General features: G+C 31.1%; 3 protein-coding genes across 3 annotated transcripts in view; 2 read left to right on the forward strand and 1 right to left on the reverse strand.

Moving 5' to 3' along the window:
- Positions 1-9,795, forward strand: part of LOC115889369 (protein Wnt-1-like) — a 136,523-nt gene extending 126,728 nt beyond the window's left edge. Inside the window, exons 4-9 of the mRNA XM_030909350.1 lie at positions 3,453-3,573; positions 4,452-4,569; positions 5,108-5,258; positions 5,662-5,783; positions 6,764-6,904; positions 9,183-9,795. Of these exons, the coding sequence (XP_030765210.1) occupies positions 3,453-3,573; positions 4,452-4,569; positions 5,108-5,258; positions 5,662-5,783; positions 6,764-6,904; positions 9,183-9,384 (855 nt within the window). The 3' untranslated portion in view covers positions 9,385-9,795. The remainder of the gene's footprint in view (positions 1-3,452; positions 3,574-4,451; positions 4,570-5,107; positions 5,259-5,661; positions 5,784-6,763; positions 6,905-9,182) is intronic.
- Positions 9,796-14,663: 4,868 nt separating this feature from the next.
- LOC115889370 (ATP synthase subunit b, mitochondrial-like) lies at positions 14,664-16,166 on the reverse strand. Its single transcript, XM_030909351.1, has 5 exons — positions 16,006-16,166; positions 15,731-15,831; positions 15,412-15,660; positions 15,247-15,343; positions 14,664-15,181 (listed from the first exon to the last, which is right to left on the reverse strand). The coding sequence occupies exons 1-5, from the start codon at positions 16,031-16,033 to the stop codon at positions 14,916-14,918; spliced, it is 741 nt and encodes a 246-aa protein (XP_030765211.1). The 5' UTR covers positions 16,034-16,166; the 3' UTR covers positions 14,664-14,915.
- A 670-nt stretch (positions 16,167-16,836) lies between these two features.
- On the forward strand, positions 16,837-17,429 carry LOC115889372 (dolichyl-diphosphooligosaccharide--protein glycosyltransferase subunit DAD1). Its single transcript, XM_030909352.1, has 2 exons — positions 16,837-17,205; positions 17,273-17,429. The coding sequence occupies exons 1-2, from the start codon at positions 17,001-17,003 to the stop codon at positions 17,401-17,403; spliced, it is 336 nt and encodes a 111-aa protein (XP_030765212.1). The 5' UTR covers positions 16,837-17,000; the 3' UTR covers positions 17,404-17,429.
- The last annotated feature ends 4,727 nt before the right edge of the window (positions 17,430-22,156 follow it).

A 22,156-nucleotide genomic window follows, 5' to 3' on the forward strand; every position in this document is an offset into this window, starting at 1 on the left:
TTATTTCCGCAGGAAAATTTTTATTTTCCTCCATTCGTGAATGCTTTTAAACAAAAATATATTTATTTTTTATATGTATAACTGATTTCAGCTATTCTAAAGTCTAATCAATTTCCTTAGAAAATGAAAACAGCTTATTTCCGCAGGAAAATTTTTGTGTTTATATGTTCAGAAAAATATTAAAAATAAAACGCACAATGTATTTTTTTATAGCAGATTTCAGTTATTCTAAAGTGCGAAATTTGGAAATTACGCATTTCCGCAGGAAAATTTGTGTTTTCTGTGGTTGACAGTAGCTTTTTAAAGACAATTTTTTTTTCTAATAACTGTTTTTAGCTAAACGAAAGTTGACCCGCGATTTTTACCAAGAGACATTTTTTACGTAAAAAGTCACGGAAATGTATATTTTTTCACTTAGTAGTTTTATACAAGTACAGACGAAAAGTTATTACAACGGTTATTACTCTTGAAAACAATTAAAACACATGTTGGTCGCACCCCCTACAAACAGGAGTCATATTAACATCAAAACCAAATTTCTCATGTCAAATATTCCCAAACACAAATTTCTATCCAAATATTGAGGTTACTTTAATAATTATTCTTAAAAAAATTGAAATAGAATTGAAAATTCACCCAAATACACCCTGTAGCTCCGAAACTAAGTATTTTAGGACATACATTTATAGGAACTTTTTTCCTTCTTTTTATCTGCAGAATTTTCTGAAAAAAATAGATATACGACACGTGCTTTTTTTAATCAAGGTATTTAATGTTTATAATCGTTAATACTGAGTTAAAGGTTATAAATTTTAATAAAACCAGACATCTGCATATAGCGGAGAGCTTTCTCCCAAGTTACGGTAAAAAAGATTTCAGCTTTTCTCGTCTTTTTTTCCTGCCTTTAAAAGCCAGTTAACGTTGTGTTCAAATATTTGCCTCTGTTCTTTTCCTATGGCAAACAAAACTAAACCTTGGGTACACCGTACTAGCTCATCCGTCTATTGTTGGAGAGTCGTTATGTTTTTTCTTTCCTCTGATCACAATGAGAGAGATATATTGTGAGGTGGATCTTTAAGGAAGCATACAGGGTCTTTAAACTTATGTCAGCATGTTAAGATTTTATTGCAATAGATTTTTTTCTGAATCATATTTTAGCACCGTTTGAAAATAGTTTAAAGATACCTATGTATTTTTTCACGGAACACTCTGTATACAACGTTTTAAATTTAATGACCAGTACTACACAGTCAGTTGATAGTAGAAAGTTTTACATGAATTAGAAATATATTAGATAGAATAGAGGAAAGATATATCTACATATATATCTGGAAAAAACAGCATACACGGTGAGTTTCCTACGATGTTCTTTATGGGTATCTCGGAAACTACTGGAGATAGAGAGTCGGTTAAATGGGGAAAGAATTGCAGTTTTGTGGGGTCCTAAATATTCGTCTTTCAGATTTTTGAAAAAGTTCATGGCTTACTAGACATTTCGAAAAAAACAAATTTCGGCAATTTTAAAAATGGTCTCTAATTCCATTATAAGCTATTTTAGACAAAAAGTTTTCAGATAAACGTTGTAGATAATCACATCCTTAATGAAACCGTGTTGTCCGTTTTTTTCTAAAGCCTGTCATTTTTGATATATGACACAAACATATGTTTTTTTAAATGGAAACCATAATTGGCCATGACTTCATAAAAAGCGCCATTTTTAAGCTTTTTAGTGATATAAGCTATAATATCTTTTCTTCGAAAAATTACTGGGTTATAGCCAATTCTTATCATTTTTAAAGAATTTCACTTAGTTAGCCATGGAAACAAGTTCAATCGCCGTTGCTCTCAGAAATGTTAAGCTGTCACATACAAACTTTGTAAATTATAATAAACAAAAATTGTAAATATGAATTTTTCAAATGACAATAGAGTGGTTCTAACATGACTTTCAGTATGACACACCATCCCCCACCCTTCATAATGAAAGAAATTTTTAAAATTATTTATATCATAATTATACAAACGCAGGGATAGGAAGAGGTGGACTAATTGCATGGGCCTCCTCGATCACCTGACCTATCCATTTTAGATTTTTTATGCGGTATAGTTAACAATAAGGGTTTACAAAAGAAGTTATGAATTAAGAGAGGCACTCGAAGTGGCGGTACGAGAAAAGTTTAATTAAATCAACTGGTCCTTCTGTTTTAGAAAAAAACGGAGGACACGGTCTCATTAAGGATGTGATTATCTACAACTTTTATCTGAAAACTTTTTGTCTATAATAGCTTATAATGGAATTAGAGACAATTTTTAAAATAGCCGAAATTTGTTTTTTTCGAAATATCTAGTAAGCCATGAACTTTTTCAAAAATCTGAAAGGCGAATATTTATGACCCCACAAAACTGCAATTCTTTCCCCATTTAACCGACTCTCTATCTCCAGTAGTTTCCGAGATACCCATAGAGAACATCGTAGGAAACTCACCCTGTATACATAAAAAGTGATCGTTTATTTATCGGATACACTATCACCACTGGTCATTGTGCTCACGCGAATCACAATCCGTCTTCGAGTGACGAATCAACCTTTATCGACAATACTCGAAATGCAGCCAGCCCTTAGACAATGCCGTTTGTGACGGTAAAAGCTATATCTTTTAATATACAGGGTGGTCCGAACTGTACGAGGTGTGAGGGTGTTCCGCAAACTTTGACAGCACATTCTGCACATAAAAATAAATAAAAAAAGTTCATATAAATGTATGTCCTAAAATGACTTCTGACATAACTTCTGACAAGCAGTGTCCGTTTAGGTTTAACGCAGAAGTCTTTACAAAAAATAACTATTTAATTTTGTAGATTTTTCTTGCGGTGCAGTGGCGTAATACCCATAAAGGATTTTTTTGGAGAGATGAATCCGCCACATAGGTTTAGACATTTTTTAAAAAACATTAGACTATCAAATGTATATTTCCAAGGCTCCTGATTAAAAATTAGTGGTTTGAACACAGCCAAAATTAAAATACCATATAAAATACTATTTTTTAAGTGAAAATGTCAAAAGTTGACATGATATTATGTCATTCGATTTTGAATATAATTTTCTATCAAATACCGTAAAAAAGGGTAATCGAGGGTAGCATTTAAAAATCAAAAGTTGTAGTAATTTCCTGTGAAACAGGAAGTGGCCGAAACTAATTGAATACATCAATCAATCCTGATTTATATCATATATCCAACATTTATTATAATAATAGCAAATTTCGGTTTCTAACTGAAAAAATAATAAAGCTGAGTGAGTCACTATGACTATACTTATTTATATCCTTTATTAAACAATATTCTACCAGCATAGGTAGTTTTAATTTATAGGCAACATTATTAAATTATAGGCTACAATAATTTATAGGCAATATTTCACTATTTTCGCAACAGATTTTCCTTTATTTTAGATCATAAGTACTGGAGCCAAATTGGCTATCGAAGAATGTCAAAGTCAGTTTTCTTACAGTCGATGGAACTGTACAACGTTTCCAGAGAAGAACAATACTTTTGGCAACGTGGTAACAATTAGTAAGTATTTTAATCTAATGTTTTCAGGTCAATTTATTGCTATTCATTATTAAGCAACTGTATCACAACTTATTCAATACCTATCTGAATATATCTATCATAAGAAACCTCTCTTTGCGTGTTCACCATAGCTAATATAGCCTACCCACCAAATTTGGTCGCAATCGGACGACATGAACTTTTGACGTTTTTCACGTCAAAACCAACTGTCAAAATGACATGTGACATACAGGGTCAAGTTGGCCTTGGTCCAATCTATTGACATGCCAGATTTGATTTAAATCGGACGTTTTTTGGTTATTGATGATGGGCTCTCAAAGTACTCGAAACGTCGTCACAATATCATCAAACGATAGAGCTCGACGAGATTATCCGAGTATTATCGGCCATAGCATTGACACGAATATCCATTCTCCTCGATACTCGAAATTAGGGTTTCCAATTTTCGGGATCCAGTTTTTAAATCCCGGGTTTAGAACCGATAATCTCGGGATCCCGGGAAAATGATGCAGCTACATATATCAAAAAGAAAATAACATAAGAGCTTTATTAAAACAGACAAAACAAAGTAACATTCATATTTAGTAAGTAAAAAAACAATTCTTCAAAAAAAAATATATAGTAAACCCGGAAATATAACTTTTAGATATTGACGTTCTGCTTAGTATAAATAAAATATCATCTTTGAAAGACTAAGGGTGGCTGCAACGACGTCCCGTAATCCTGTTGTTAAAACATAACAGCTGTTTTTTATATATCAAAATCAATTGTTATTTTTTAACAGGATTACGAGACGTCGTTGCAGATCATATTGTATATCTGCATATTCTCCAGTTAATTTTTGTAAATATTTATATAGATTTGGTTTTCTTTTTCAGAAAGCCGAGAAGCTGCCTACTTAAATGCCATAGCTGCGGCCTCTATGGCATATGCCATAACTAGGGCCTGTACTAAAGGGGAACTAGCCGATTACTGTAGTTGTGATCACAAAATTAGGTAAAAAGATACATTTTAGGCTGCATTAGATCTCGTGGTTAAATTTTTATTCTGTTCCTCACCACAAGCTACTAATTAGAAATATGATATAAAAGGAAGGTCTCCAAAGTTTCGGACTCAGTAAAAATACAAAACTTCTTTAAATTTTGATCTTTAACCAGTACACGGTATTTTTTACTTCATATGACAAAAATGTTTGTTCTAATTAAGTTTTTATCTTAAGAAATAAGAAAGAGGTCACTTAGATCTAGATCTGGCAAGTAAGGATCATCATTACTTAACAAGCCAAAAAGAGGAATTTTTGAAAATAGATCACATTTGTAGAAAAAGAAAATACTATTATACTTCTACTTTTTACTGTTGTCCATAACGAACATTTAAGAATTTTAAACTACTTAATCTTAAACTACTTGATTGTCTCCCTGACTCACCAGAATTAGCCCCGTTTGACTTTTTCCATTATTTAAACGTACAATAACTGTTTGTCTATTCTAAATAAGTTTATTCCATTTTTCTACCACTTTTTGTTATTTTTTAGACAGAAAAAGAACCAAAAATGGAAATGGGGCGGATGTTCAGAAGACGTGAGATATGGTGAAAGATTTTCGAAGGATTTCCTAGATGTGAAGGAAGATGCCAATAGCGCTTTGGGTTTGATGAACTTGCACAATAACGAAGCAGGCAGAAGAGTAAGATACTTTTTTTTAATCTTTTTATGATATTATTTTTGTTTTACTTCATGAATTCAGTATTTTTGGATAATTTATAAAACAAAATGTAATCATTAAATCTCTTGGTGGACGTTTTTTGATAATACTTTGTGTTGTTATGATATTATTGAACCTTTTGTTACAGAACGTGAGAGTTAAAAAACATGATAGACCATAATATCCTGTAGTATGGGTCAGTCATAGCGTTACAGATTTCTTTGTATATTTGATATCCTAGCAATAAAATTAAAATAATGATGAAGCAATAGCAAAAAATTATAGTACATAATATTACTTACAAGATAAGAGTATAAGAGTCATGTTTGTTCAAATAATGTTAAAAAAAGAGTAATACTAACAATAATTTTAATTATTTCTTTAGGCAGTGCGATCGAGAATGCTGCGAACCTGTAAATGTCACGGTGTGTCGGGTTCTTGCAGCATGCAGATCTGCTGGAGGCGACTACCTCCGCTTAGGAAAATATCCGAAGGTCTCTATAAACGGTAAGTCCACCACGTCTATTCTTAGAATAGTTAGTTACTAACTAGGCCACTAATTATTTTTCATTAACTATTCATTAATTGGATATACAGATATATGAATGAAGATATCGGCACATGAATGTAAGAATGGGTAACTCGAAATTTTGATGTTATATGTAAAAAATTGGCGCCGGGAGGCACGTATAGCCGCCCATACTAAAATATGTTAATACAAAGTTGGTAGGCAGTTCTTTTAGTTTCAAAGTAAACGAATTTTTCCAATTTTTTTTTATCTCAAAAACTGCGACTTTGACTGATTATTACAAATTTTGTTGCAAATATTATTCCTAATCTTAAATTGAAAACCGCGTTTCGCTAGCTACTGTTATTTTGGAGTTACGATTTTTTAAAAATTTTAACCCCCTCCCATACCCCCTTACCAACCCCCCACCCCCACCAAAAACTAATGGCCAGATTCTCGGGTGCCACAGTATATATTTTTGTGCCAAATTTGGTTAAAATCGGTTTAGCGGTTTTTGAGTTATCTTGTTACAGACAGACGGACAGACAGACCGACAGACACCATGAAAATATTTTGTATTTAGGTCATTTATGACCCAAATAACTCATTTTGAGTGAAATTAAAAAAAAACTTTTTTTTTGTCGATCTTAATAGCCTACCATACCTATTGGTATGGTCGGCTAAAAATGTAAATGATGAAATAATGTAATCATGTGGTTATATTTCGGGTTATATAATTTCTTGTATACAGTCACTGTAAATAATATAACTACTTTATGTACTAAATTCTAGGCGCTCTTTTACATAATTTCGAAAGGTAACTTAAAACATGAAATTTTCGAGTTACGCATTTCTTGCATTCGGGTGACGATATAAGACATTACTAAAAAAATGGTAGAAAAAAATGTTTGATACTTTCGCTGAACGAACTGCACTTACTTAGTTACGTTTATTATTTCTATTTATATCATCGTTTTAGATATGAAGGAGCTTCTCACGTCAAATACGTAGAGAGACGAAGAAAAAAACTCAAAGTAGTGAAACCAGAATTCAAAAAGCCAAATAGAACTGATCTGGTGTATCTAGAGGATTCGCCAGATTACTGTGAAAAGAATGAAACGTAAGTATCACTTCGAGAGTTATATGAACTTAGCTATAAACTGTATAGACATTATAATTTCTTAAACCTGTTGCTGTAAAAATAACTAGATTTGTTAAAAGGCAAAAATGAGTACACATATCTCGAAAACGTAGGAAAATGTTAAAATGGCGTTTTTATATTGTCAATCATGTCGCAAAAATTAATACTTTTGTGGCGTTTGAAAAACAAGTATGTTGTATGATATTCAAAATTCCGAAAATCTTAACATTGGTATCCAATCACAACTTAAAGAAACTGCACAAAGAACAGAAGAAAAAAATAAAATAAGATGAGCGAAGAAAACAATAAGTGAAGCAAATGCATAATGAAAATGGAAGTTCTTCCAAAATGTTAAAAGCCCAGTAATACCAACATTACATAATATGTACACATATTATGTGGTTGTAAATAAAATCATTTATTTTTCCTACTTTTTCGAACAGGGTTGTTCACCACATACGACACGGAGTATTGTAGCTAAACAATTAGATTTTTACAAATGGTAAGTTTTGTGTTCGTTGAAGGACTATTAGAGCAACAATTTAAAAATATTTTTACAAGATACACAGTGTCCAAAATAAATAAAAAATATCAAAGTTGTATTTTTTAAATGGAACCGCCTGTATATTATTACATTTTTAGTTTCTACGATTAAAATAAAGGTAAATTTGATTAAGGTTTATCATACTTATACCTTACCGTTTTTGAAATATTTTCTATTTCTGAAATTGCAGTAAAAACGTTAAGGCTTCATTTCTCCAAGGGTACCAAAGTTTTTAATACTAAATATTTACTGAAGTTTATCTATTGATCAGTTATTGTGTTGCAATAATAAAAATAACACTACGTCATACAGAGTGTCTAAAAATTTATTTTAAATAATTTCTAGCTTCAAATGGCAATAACTTGTTTAATTTTAATTGAACACCCGGTATATTTTAGAAGAATCAGATGCACAATTTAATTGTCTATCAAATTGTATTATACCATTTTGTACCTATCCCTTCAAACTTTAATAGAAAATTCATTTTCTTATAATTTAGACCTCATTTAGCAATATACCCATGGAATATTGACATTTTAGATTGTTTTTAAGGCAACAAATGTACAAAATGTACATTTCTTGCTAAAAACGATATTACTAGCCCATTTGTATACAAAAAAAACTATTTCAATTTTTATAAAAGAGTATACCATTAATTAAATATACCACCATTACATACTTAATTGTGTTAGTAAATATATTATTTTAAATAAATATGGATTTGAATTAGAATTAAATATAATAATAAGTTATGAAAATGAACGTCTCTGTTGTTATAAATAAGCATTCGCCAAAAAATGAAATAACATTTTTAAGGTGTTACTTTTTACTACACTGTCTAATACACATACAAAATTCAGTTTTTTAGTGCTTGGAGCAATTATTATTAATAAACGTAAACTGTCAATTAATGTAATTCGAATCATATTAATTGATCCTCTTTAACAAAATTTTTAAACCGTTTTTTTTATTTTCTAATGAAATAAATGAACCATGTCGACACTATCAGTATCTGTACTCTTAAAAAGTTTGATACATCTCTAAAAATAATCTAAAATGTCAATATTCCATGCGGGTATATTGATAAATGAGGTCTAAATTATAAGAAAATGCATTTTTTACGAAAACTTAGAGATAGGTACAATACAATTTGATAAATAATTAAATTGTGCATCTGATTCTTATAAAATATACAGGGTGTTCCATTTAATTTAAACAAGTTATTGCCGTTTAAAGCTAGTAATTATTTAAAATAATTTTTAGACACTCTGTATAAGGTAGTACAATTTTTATTATTGCAACACAAAATTTGGTAAATAGAAATACTTTAGTACAATGTTTGGTTTTAAAAACTTAAATACACCTGAAGAAATGAAGCATTAAAATTATTAGTGTATTTTAACAAAAACCTAAATATTTCAAAAACGGTATGATTAAAATGAGGTAAACCTTAATCAAATATACCTTTATTTTGATCGATAGAAACTAAAAATGTAATAATATACAGGGTGTTCTATTTAAAAAAATACAACTTTGATATTTTTTATTTCTTTGGGACACTCTGTATCTTGTAAAAATATTTTTAAATTGTTGCTCTAATAGTCCTTCAACGAACACTTGTAAAAATCTAATTGTTTAGCTCCAATACTCCGTGTTGTATGTGGTGAACAACCCTGTATAATTTAAGTCTCAACATACTCTATATTTTCGTAGGTTGAACATTCTAGGCACCAGAGGTCGCGTGTGTAATGTGACCAGTCCTGGCCTAGACGGTTGTCCGCTTCTGTGCTGCGGTAGAGGCTATCAAACTAGGGTCAAAGACGTGGAAGAGAAGTGCAAATGCCAGTTCGTCTGGTGTTGCAACGTCGTCTGCAGCACGTGCAAATCGAGGAAAGAAGAATACGTTTGTAACTAGACTTGACCATGGCAGAAAAACAAACTCTTCTTCCGCTCCCGAGAGGTCATGATTTCTTAGTTTGACATATCTGAAATTATCTTCTGGCAGTAAATATACCCAAAGAAAAAAGAATACAGCAGAAATATGACAAAACTTCATTTTAAATGGTTACAGAACAAAAAAAGGAAAAGTTTCTGAATTATAACACCGACCGTGAGGAATTTTCAATCTAAGAAAAAATATCGATACATATCGTATCGATAAGTTTTAATATATCAGGTCTGTCCGTGACTAATATTTCATCTAAAAACTGTTGACACTCAAATTTGGAATAGTTATTAGAGTATGCCTCATATACGGGGTGTTCAAAAATTTAATTCACTTGCGACATTATCTCCAAATATTTTTCTCTATACAGGGTGCTACAAATTTGAGGTACGAGCATTGGTATCTCGGAAACCGTAATAGATACAAAGATGGTTGGGGCAAAGTTGCGTCTTGGGATATGCTTACCAAGATGCTATCAAAAAAGTTTTAAAAATTTCAAAGATAGCTGAGTTTTTTTGGAAAAACGGATTTTTTTGAAAATCAATTTTATTTTTTCCTGTCGTTACTTTTTTGGAAAATCAAAAAATAAATTGCACATTCTCATAGCCACTTTATTAGGGCTATCTGATAATATTTTTAGATTTCCAAATTAGCTGATAATTTGTGATATACAGAGACCAACTTAATTTTTTTAATTACGGACCTGCATTTTTTATTTCAGATTTTGAAAGAACTCGGTCTCCTGAGTACAATGATATGTCACACTTTATACTTTTTTTTTATTTTGTGTACCAACCAAGTCTGGTTTTTTAAATTATTTAGTCTGATTATATTCATCGCAAATCAGCGCTAATTAACATTGAATAAGGAAAATCGAGCCAATTGAAAGATTCAAAAATAATATCCAGGTCAGCAATTTAAAGATAGTATTTTTCACTTTTTTTATTGTGAATTTGAAATCTGAATGTACGACCTAATAATATGCATAATATTAATCGTGGTTATTATAAATAAATCCACTTCTACAAACTACTTTCTAATGCTCTACATGTTTGAAAGGGTTACCACCCCTCCTATTGCACAAATTTATTATTCGTTCAGTTTTATTTATAGCTCTTTGAACATATCTTCTTGATATACTTCCAAATGCATTTTGTACTTTATATTTTATTGTAAATGTTGAAAAATATTAATTTGATTTTTATTACGTCATTGTTAAGTTTGAAGGCTTATCAATATTGTAACGATCAATAGTTTAAATATTAAAAAAAACAGAACCGGACTTAAAATTAGTTTAAATAAATTGTGTTCAAATGTGCGAAACAAAAAAAAAGTATAAAGTGTGGCATATCATTGTACTCAGGAGACCGACTTCTTTCAAAATCTGAAATAAAAAATGCAGGTCCGTATTTAAAAAAATTAAGTCGGCCTCTGTATCACACAAACTATGAGCTAATTTTAAAATCTAAAAATACCATAGATAGCGCTAATAAAGTGGCTATGAGAAAGTGCAATTAGTTATTTGATTTTCTAAAAAGTAACGACAGGAAAAAATAAAATTGATTTTCAAAAAAAATTATTTTTTCCAAAAAACTCAGCAATCCTTTTTGATGGCATCTTGGTGAACATCCCAAGGCGCAACTTTGCCCCAATTTAACCATCTTCGTATCTATTACGGTTTCCAAGATACCAATGTCAAATTTATCTCGAATTTGTAGCACCCTGTATACGACAGTTATTAAGGAATAAGTTAAAGTCAAGTAGTCTCATTAGACCTGCATATTAAATTTGTAAAAAAATAATAGAAGACATCTGTCAATATTTTAAATTTGAATTATCTAGTAATGTGACAAAATGTCATCAACACTTTTTGACTAGTTATAATGTGAAGATACACTCTATATAAGTAAATAACTTATAGAAATGCTAAATTGAAAAAAATATAGAAAATAAAAATAGTTTTATTTTCTTTAAAGCAATACCTGTTTTTTCGCATTAATTTATTTACACTCTGTATATTGATATTTAAACAAAAACATCCATGTTTACGAGAACCCTACGCGTCAGGTTGACACTCTATTATAATTGAAGGATCCAGGGGAAAACATGATAAGCGCCATTTTACTAATTTCACAGAGCACTGCACAGTGGTTCCTCTTAATTAGTTGCGCGGTCATAACTGTTATATATCTAGATATAGCTTGACTGCACCTTTTTTAACAGAAATTGATAACAAATGCTAAATAAATGTATATAAAAAACTTAATGTAATATGTATTAAAAAAATTGGGCCCAGTTCGTGTGATTTGAATTTTAAGTTCTAACTATTCGGAAAGGTATACAGATTATGTTTGCACATATGTACATGTTTTTTCATATTGAAGAGGTCAAATTAAATTAAATACAATTATTTTGTCAATTGATATACAGTGTGTCCACGAAATAAGTTGACACGAAGAGGAAAAAATAAGTTACTTTTATTTTAAGACAAAAAGTCAATCTTTAACCACCCGGTATAAGATCCGGCGGCAATTCGCGGAAGCCAGTGGCAATTAATTTATATGCAATATACTTTAAACGACAAGTATTTTCATGCCGTTTAAGAGGATTTGAAAGGGAAAGTAGTTAAGTCTTAAAGAGTGACAAGCAAAAATGTAAAAATACTATTTTTGTTACATTAAAATAGTCATAAACTAATATTACTTAGATTTAATTAAGTGCAAAAAAGAAAAAAACAGTTCTTTTTCGAACGTCCATTACAGAAAAGGCAACAGCTTTTATCAATTTTAATAAAATAAGTAATTAATTGGCGTTATCTGAAAACTGTTTATGTCAGCTTGATACCAGTAGCAAAAATGTGACATTTCTAATAAAAAAAACGCTACACTAGGCTTACTTGATTTTGTTATTTATTATGTATCGTTTACAGGGGAATATAAGAAAAGCATTAGCAACAGTTTCATGCAAACACTTTGAAATTAATATTTCTAAGTAATGACCTATCTGGGAACCATTGTGCACTAGCAGTTATCAGGTTCTTTCCGCGTATTCTAAATTTTTACTAGACATATGTATATCAATAGGATTAACAGCTTATTGCCCTGCATAGTTTATACATTTTGTAGGGACCAGTTAGACCTACGACCTACTATAATATTGTAAAATCCTAAAATTGAGAAATTGGCGCTTATCAAGTTTTTCCCCTGGACCCTTCAATTTGTATTATACCAAATCTCGTTTTTTTTTCTGGAAAAAATAAAAAAGTTCTAGAGGTGAGCTGCTTTTCAGAAACACCCGGTGTAGTTAGTGTATAATACATTCAGTTTTTTGGAGTCAGCTTTAGAATAGTTGGACAACCGAAACACAACTAGAAATAACAGAAACCCTCAATCGCCTATATCAATTAAATCATTTTTGTAATACAGGTCAAATTTAAGGTAAAAAATAAAATCTATACTTATTTAAATTTTATGCAATTTTGGATGAATTGAAAACCGATTTTTGGCAGCTGTGTTTGACAGTTATGATATTATCGACCAATTTAAAGTTTAAACCTGATATAACCATCCTATTCTTGGCTTAACTTATTTATAAAACCAATTTTAAAATCGGATATACATAATGTTATGTAATAAAAAATGATTTTTCTTAAAAGTGCTCTATTAGCATTTTTCTACTTAATTGTATTGTACTTATTAATAGCTTTACGTATTTTATGTTAATTTATTTTTTCATGTCTATTTATACGACATACATACCTGTATATAGATATTTTTGTATATGTTTATTTTTTATGTTATTTTTTAAAATGAATAAGTTTCCCGAAAGATTAAATTTCCGAAAGGTATTTTCAATTTTTTAAAAAATGATAATCGCCAAGACTTTATGAATTAAAATACTGTATTATCGAAAAAAAAACCGACGTTAAGTTAGTTTAGAAATGACAATCGATGATAGGTCTGTTCTCAGAAGAATCCCTGACTCAGCACGTTTTTTATTGGTTAAAATGCGTAGAAAAAACCTGATTGTTAGTCTGGTTTCTACACATTTCAACCAATAAGAAACGCGCTAACTAGTCAGGGATTCTTCTGAGAACAGACCTCAAATGACCCATGTAATTTTACATTTAAAATTACAGGGATCTTAATTTCCAAGCTACCTTTGACGTAATTTATTTTCGATTGTATGGTCTATTATACCGGGTGCGTTTCAGAACTGGTTCATCCCTATAACTTCTATTTTTTTTTCATTTAAAAAAAAACGAGATTTGGTATGTTAGTATATGACAATATTTATGATCTGTCATTCTCTTCAGTGTCATTTTCTATCAAATAAAGTATATAAAATATCGAGTGTCATTTAAAAACCAAAAATTGTAGTAATTTCCTGTGAAACAGGAAGTGACCAAAAACAATTGAATACCGTTAATCGCTCCTAATTTATGTCATAATAAACTAACATACCAAATCTCGTTTTTTTTATCTAAAAAAATAAAAATGTTATAGGGGTAAGCCACTTTTGAGATGTACCCAGTATCTTTCGAAATTTTAAAAATTACTATAATACTTTGTAAGTTGTTTAAGGAGACAAAATAGCTTTTTATTAGATGTTATTTATCCTTGGAAAACTTGTTGTATATTTATTTATTATTGTGCACTATGAGTTAAAAAGAATACTCTCCAAAATGTATCATTGTATTTTACGAATTTATATAAAACCTTTGTATATAGATAGGATTTTAATATATTTGGCTATATTTAAGCGAAACGTAGTAAGACTTTCTGTAAATATTTCGTGTCAGTAGGGTGTTTATGCTGCCAAAATTTTCTTTTGCAGTACCAATACAAAACAAAATCTCGAAGCACATTTCCTTGTACACACTGTAGAAGCCCAATCATTTTCCAAACTTAGTTAATGTTAAAAACCACCTTGTAGATCTTCAAGTTTGTGAAATACTGGTGGAAACTGTGCCATAATATATGGGATACAAATTATAAATCTTAAATACTAGTCTTTTTAAGATTTGATTTTAAAAAAATACAAAAAGAAATTATCTTCAAAAGTATTAATATGGACTTTATGTAACTCAATGATATTATTGTATGTATGTCTCAAATTTACTGACTTCTATATTATTGTAATTTATTAAATTGAAACGTTGATGGTATGAGAATATGCAGTATTATTAAAATCTTTGTGTAGAAAATTACTGTTTCATTTACCTGTTCCGCTGAAGAAAAACTTCTACATAATTAATAAATATACTTTTATTTCGTGTAATTATTTATTTGCACAACAGCATGTATCTAACAAATAATATTGTGTAAGAATAAACTTAAAATATAAATTTTATTCATTGAAAGAAGTATGATTTTCCTAGTTTTAATAATTTGAAATATTTCATGTAAATTTGTATAACTGAGGATAAAAAGAATATAAATATTTTAACAAATTATTAAATTCACCTAAAAACCTGGTAAAATATTATGTAAAACTGTACCTTAAGCTTTGGCTAGTAATGCCAAATCAGCAATACATCTGTCAATGTTCTGTTTTTCTTGGTCTGCAGTGATAGAGGCCTTAACCTTGGCTATGACATACTCTACCAAATTTTTCTGTGCAATCCTGCGCTCAGCATTAGTTTTTTCCAATTGATAATCTAGACGACTTTTAACAGCTTGATAAGCCGACAATAATCTTGCTCTATAGTCAGCTTCCAGCTGGAGTGCCACATTTTCACGTTTGGCTTGAATAAGAAGGTTTTGACCTAAAAATAACAAAAAATTAATTATATTATTTTCTCTACATACCTACTCTACTTTCTCTACATACCTTCAATGCTCCACTGTAATTTTTCCTCATTTTTAATTTGATCCTCTAGGTTAGCTTTCTCATCTACGCGCTCCTGATTCCAGCCTTTTTCATAGTCCTATAATTAAAATTTAAAGGTAATATAAAACAGTGGTTGTAAAAAGGTGTTGCAACTACAAAACTTACATCAACTTCTTTATCTAGATAAGCAGCAACCTTTGGTCCAAGTGCCTTAATACCATAGGTCCACATGATCAAAAGAGAGAGACCTGAGTAGTACTCGTGCTCCAATACATAAATTTCCTTGCTGACTAGGTAGGTAGAGAAAGTGAAGGCGAATGCATAAGGTCCAGTTACACCAGTTTTCTTATAGAATGCTTCGAACCATTCTTCTGGAATAAAACCATAACGGACTCTTCCAGCTTCTTGTCTGACCTGATTTTACAATGCAAAAGTAATAATTAAAAAATAATACATAGGTACAAATGTAAGATCTTGAACTTACAGGTCTAGGCAAAGAAGAACTGCTTGTAGATTCTGCAGCATTATTGGCCGGTGACGTAGCTGTTGCTCTTGCAAAAGCAACAAGAGCTCTTGAATTTTGACCTAAAGAGAATAGAGGAAAATTCGATGTTCATTTAAATAAAACAAAAATAAAATTGTTACGTCAATGTCGAGATCGCACAGCCACCTGAGTTACATAAATCATTTACACATAAATATTACACATTAATAAACTTATTTCAATATAAAATAAAACACTCGAAATTTTTTACTCACCTGAAAGGATTGCGGCTCTTGAAAGCATGATTTGCAGCTAAAAAACTGTAAAAATACAGAAATTGATGGAAAAAATACGATCCCCCTAGCCAGCAAAATCACAGTGCAAATTCGAAAAGTGAGATGGAAATATACATCTTTTTACAATAGAAAGAAATAGTGTATTATGTAATAATATCTTCTTTTAATTTATTTGGCTATTAGACAGAACTTATATTTTATCATACAATTTTTTTCATGGTTATGACTTACTCATCTATGGATGGTTATTCTCTTGAGTAAGAGTCGATCAACATTAGCCGAACAAACGCATCAACACCAGGGTTCGGAAAACTACATGTTACTTTTAAAAACTACATAAACTACATTACATTTAGTTAATGTAGTTTATGTAGAGGGTGTAGTTTATGTAACATATGTATGTAACTTTCAAATGTCAAAGGTTTGAGGTGAGGTTATAATAAGTTGAAGCTTTAGAAAACATATAATGTATTTAATTATTCATAATATCAATAGGTAGTTTATTAACGTAGTTTTCATGTAGTTAATGATCGGGAAAAGACGTAGTTTTTGAAGAAAAACTACACGTAGTTAATCAGGTAAACTACGTCATAATTAACTACTTCCGAACCCTGATCAACACCAACACACTACACCATCACTACACTACTTGTATCTTTGATTGTAGACAGGCTGAGAACTGCGGTTCGGAATCTTCGTAACCAAAGAAAGTCCTATACAGAATAGCCCTAGCAGTAACTGGTTTTCAAAAAACTTCAAGAAGAGTTAGTACATTTGACACTTTTGACAGTCATATATGACAAATGTCAGCTGCAGCCAGGGGCATTTTTATTTTTAGTCTGTTTTTAGGCATTTGGCAAATTTGGTTGGCATCATGTTGGCATTTGGCATTTGTTTGGAAGAATTTGGAAATGTGAATTGCTGACACGTCAGTAAGAAATTTATCATTAATTACTTAATTTCTATCATATAAAATGGCCCAAACAAATGTACTATTAAAGTTCTACAACGAGTACTCAGCAAAAACTTCAAGGAAGCTAAAAGTAATTGATGCCTACCTGTTTTATATCCTCTTAACTGGAATCATCCAATTTATTTACTGCATTCTTGTTGGAACATTCCCTTTCAACTCATTCCTTAGCGGTTTTATATCAACTGTAAGCTGTTTTGTTTTGGGAGGTAAGTTTTCTTCTGTAAAATTCATAACTTCAGAAAAACAGTAGATACAGGTACGTTTTTCTTTCAGTATGCCTGAGACTTCAAGTAAATCCTGAAAACAAGAACCAGTTTTATGGAATTAGTCCAGAGAGAGGATTTGCTGATTTCATTTTTGCTCACTGCATTCTTCACTTAGTTGTAATGAATTTCATTGGATAAAATAAATGGTTTTTCTATTATTACTATTCCAATTTTTCTATTATTTGTATGTTAAGTTACTTGTATGTTGTCACAAATTAAGAATTTAAATCATGTTACGTTTCATATTTATTTGAAACTTAATTGTACTATTTGTAATGAGTATTTAAAAGGAAATATTTTTTTAAAATGTTATGCAGGGCAATCCAGTGTTCCTGAAAAGCTTCATATCAGGTTTCAGATTTTCACTTCAATAGTTTTGTAAAATATGTTACCTGAATTTTAAAAATATACCTTCTACAGTTTTAACATACTGGGTGGTGCATCATGGTTGGAAATATAGGAAATTGCATGCAAATTTTGAACTGTCCAAATATTGGCTTTCCTGTTAATTTTACAGCGAAGTTGTAAATAGGTTTTTAAAAGTGCATGCTGAATACACATGCCAAATGTGAACAATTTTGGATAAGCTGATCTTCAGTAATTTAAGAAACTGCGCCTTTTAAATTAAAACTAAACAGTGAACAGGTAACAATGCAAAACCAGGCAAATGCCAACATACAAGCTTAGCAACAAAGTACAGTTGACAAAGATAAAATCATAAGTTCGCAACTTAAGGTATGTTGACAATTGACTGGTTTTGCATTGTTACGTATTTAGTTTTAATTTAAAGATAGATGCAGTTTTCCCTAAAGTACTTAAAATTGGCTTGTCCACAATTGTTCTAATTTGGCATGTGTATTCACCATAGGCAGACCTAGTGATGTTAATATTTTGGAAACTTTTGATTGTTACAGAAAATTTCCGAAACTTTCGGAAATTTATTAAATTTTAGGAAATTTTACAATTTTACATATTTTTTGTTGATACAATGAATAAATTAGATAGACATTTGATACCAACATGTAAGTGGGAAAAAAACAATAAACATAATAGTAGTTGTTATATTTTTAATAAACAATACATAACTCCTAAAAGTCATAAACATAACATATAACAAAAATTATTTGGTAACATTTGTACTTTGTACATTAACCATGAGCTATGACTATGAACGTAAAAAAAAACAAAAAAGCACGAAATATAAATTTAAAAAACGTAAAACACAAATAACTCAATTATTCTAGTCCAGAATACTTTCAGGCGCTGAGCTGGTCCCATCTTCATAGGGTATTATAGTAGTAGTAGTAGTAGTAGTAGTACTGTCTTCGTTTCAGTTTTTATTTCCAAATCAGGTATATTTGATGTATCTGGTTCTGATTCTGAAGGATGGTCCTCTACCTCCACGGGTTCTAGTGGTTCTGGAGGAGTTTCATGTTGTTGCATATCATGTTCCATATCCACTTTTTGTTTTTGTAGTAATAATTAATTGTTATGAGCTATGAACATTATTTTGCCGGCTCTTTGTGCAGTTAAGTGATTCCTTTTTTAGTATGGATAAAACTGTAAGTACCTACTGAAAGTTCTCTCAGTGGCTGCAGATGACGTTGGTAAAGACAGCAGAGCAACAGCTAAATATTTCAACTGAGTATTTTTACATATTGCCTGCCACCAACTTAGACAGTCTACATTTTTAACTGACATCCAAACGTAGTCGAGAGCCCATAAACCCGATTTGGCGCAATAATTTGTTACACCTGTAAAAATGGCTTCTTTATTATTGACAAATTGAGGATGTTTATTGGTGATATTGTTGATAAATTCCATAGCGGCTATGTGTTCTTCATTGCTAAGGTGCTCTCCCAGGAAACAGAAGGGGCCAAGAGATTCGCGGCAAAATGCATTATTTTAAGAGCCATACGTTTTCTATTTTGTAAGGCGGAGAAGCATTTTTTTTCTTTTGATTTAAGAATAGGCATACTTGATACACTTTCGTTAAATTTTTGCTCAATGTCTTGAATTTTTAAACGAATTTCTTGCAAAATTCGGATTTTTGCGAATATTCACGATTTTGGGACCGAATATTTCGGAAATTTCTGAAATATTCGCTACCAACATCACTAGGGCTTTAAAAAACCTATATTTATGACTTAGCTGTAAAATTAATAGGGGAGCAAATATGTGGACAGTTCAAAATTTGCATGGGATTTCCTATGTTTCCAATGATGATACACCACTCGGTATATCTACTTGAATTACCTAGTATCAGTGGCGCATCCAGAGATTGAGTCTGGGAGGGGTAGTGGCAATATTTAAATAAAGTAATAGATTTAAATTAAATTTTTGCTTAAAGGTATTGTGACTATATGGAAAAAATAAACTTAAGGTTATTCTGGATTTCTATTTTGGTTGACATCATAGGGTTGACATTGACATCTAAAGTGAGAGACTGATCAACGTTAATTTTTGAAGACTGTGTTAGTGGCGCGGCCTTTGGCGTCTAACCCGAACTATGAGCGCATTATCGATATAGTAGGTTGCATTCATACCTATATACTGGCGCCAAAAATTTAAAATTTGTGAGCCGAATCTTAATCTTTCAAGTTTATAATAAGAAATCTTCGTAGTTTTTTTAGATTATTTTGTTGACAACGAAAATTTATTATTAGACTTTAAAACCTATAAATAAAATACTGTGTAGGAACATAATAATTTATTTAACTTAGTTTGGTTTTCAGTTTTTGCAGAATTCATTTACCAGGTCTTTGGTGGATTGTGGATTGTCATGCTTTTTCTTGAACTAAAAATAAATAAGTTCAATTTTTCATTAAGGTTTAATTTTACATGCTTACCCGTTTAGGTAATCCGTTTCTGTACATGTCGTAGTGGAGCCCATACTCCAACTCAAGGCTGCAATCTTCAATATCTTTTTTATCTAACTTGGTTGGGAGTAAACAGGGAAGCACGGTTGGGTGCTCGCACAGAGTATCAGTAGGTATCCCGTAGGTATTCAATGTTTTTGATAGTCTTTATTCTATACCAAGAACCTATCAGTTGAAAAAAAATAATTTGTATTACTGGTAATTGGTAATAATACCAGGTATAATACCTAGTCGTTCCAGAGGTATCAGAAAAGAATAAGAATGTGATGTTTTACTTTTACAATCGGATTTATCCCATAGGTTATGCTTACCTATGTAAATTAGCAATGTACGAGAGCTAGCAACGTCGGAAAAACAAGTATTTTAAGACGTCTGGCTCTTTGATATATCTTTTACTATGCTCTCTAGAACAGCATGCGGCCCGTCTGGCTGCCGGTAAACGTTGCGTTCCCTACTGCGCATTGAAAGAAAATCCTATATTTTATTAGTCATTTAAATTCTAGTATTGAATATAAACCGACCGAGTCTCCATAACTCAATGCATAGAGTTTCAGACCACGAACCGAGGAGTCAGAGTTCGAATCCGGGTCAGGACCAAAACTTTTTTATTTTATTTTCGTTTGTATTCTGATAGTAAAGTATTAAATATTTGTTTTTTTTTGAATCACCAGAATTATTTAATACTTTACTATCAGAATATATACGAAAATAAAATAAAAAAGTCTTTGGCCCTGGCCCAGATTCGAACTCTGAATCGTCGGTTCGTAGTCGGAAACTCTGCGCACTGCGCTATGGAGACATGTTCGATTTATATTCAATACTAGAATTTATAGGACTAAATTAAAAAAAAAATATAGGATCTTCTTCCGATGCGCAGTAGTGAACGCAACGGATATCGGCAGCCAGACGGGCCGCATACTGTTCCAGAGAGCAAAAAATATAAAAAGATATATCAAAGAGCCAGACGTCTTAAAATACTTTCTCGAAAACGTTGCTAGCTGTTAGACTATATTATGTGCACTCACTACTCACTATTAATATTAGGTATTTTAAAATAATTACCGAGATAAAACTTACCTTTAAAGGAAATGTTTTGTCTGGATCTCAACAACAAAACAAAAATTACAAAAATGCCGAATAATCGTGGAATCTCAAATAATCAATAATGACAATCATATGACAATAATCTCTCAAGCTAAAAGAACAGGTACATTCAGTCAAAAACAATTTATTACTCCGATTATCAACAGATTTTCGATATCTCCTTCTAGAGCTAAGAAATAGAAAAAGCTACTGACCATATCTATTGACAATCTAATTAATCCTGTCAAATGTTTAACTTGCAAAGTTGAAAACTTCCTTTTTTGACCGCCTAAACGCTATGCGCGTCTGGGATGCGCGGTGACAAAATAAACTTGTCTACGAAATGCCCTATTCCACAAGCCCTCTCACTTTAGTTATTAGTGTTCTCTCTGGTTGACATTATAATTTATTTTGTGACAATTTTATTTTATACCAGATTTCCTTATTTATTTCTTCCTGGGAGGGGTAATTACCCCCATTACCCCTCCCGTATAATATGCGTCCCTGCCTAGTATTACCATGAAAGTATTTTTTAAATGTGTGCGAGTGTGAAGATTGCCTGCATGTTTTGTAAAAAGGAATCGAGTGAAAATCTCAAATGGAAAAACTGATTGGAGCTTTTTTGAAGCATGGGGTCAAGTATGAAGAGTCACCCTATAGGATTGCTAGACAGCTACTGTGTAACTACCATCCTTGTATACCATCATAGAAAAAATAATACAGAACCATTTTCTCTGCAAACCCTTGTTTATATACAAAGATCAAACCTGTGATCAAATCCTATCAACCTGTCCCTGTACAATGGAAATTAAAGTCTATACAGGGTCTGACAATAGTGCGTCGGGCATTAGGTTAAGTATAAACTTACCAGGATGTATATCAGGAAAATATTTTAACTTCTACTTATAGGGTGGCTCAAAAAAGCGTAA

Source organism: Sitophilus oryzae, unplaced genomic scaffold (genome assembly GCF_002938485.1).
Source record: "Sitophilus oryzae breed Bouriz unplaced genomic scaffold, Soryzae_2.0 scaffold_813_pilon_pilon, whole genome shotgun sequence".
Taxonomy (NCBI): Eukaryota; Metazoa; Arthropoda; class Insecta; order Coleoptera; family Curculionidae; genus Sitophilus; species Sitophilus oryzae.

Bases quoted from the DNA above. Each gene is read 5' to 3' on its own strand.
- LOC115889370 (XM_030909351.1), bottom strand. From the start codon at position 16,033: ATGCTTTCAAGAGCCGCAATCCTTTCAG. The intron at 15,832-16,005 runs GTGAGTAAAAAA...TATTCTCTTTAG, and splicing joins AAGAGCCGCAATCCTTTCAG to GTCAAAATTCAAGAGCTCTT. The intron at 15,661-15,730 runs GTAAGTTCAAGA...TTGTAAAATCAG, and splicing joins GTTCTTCTTTGCCTAGACCT to GTCAGACAAGAAGCTGGAAG.
- LOC115889372 (XM_030909352.1), top strand. From the start codon at position 17,001: ATGGCCCAAACAAATGTACTATTAAAGTTCTACAACGAGTACTCAGCA. The intron at 17,206-17,272 runs GTAAGTTTTCTT...TTTTTCTTTCAG, and splicing joins AAGCTGTTTTGTTTTGGGAG to TATGCCTGAGACTTCAAGTA.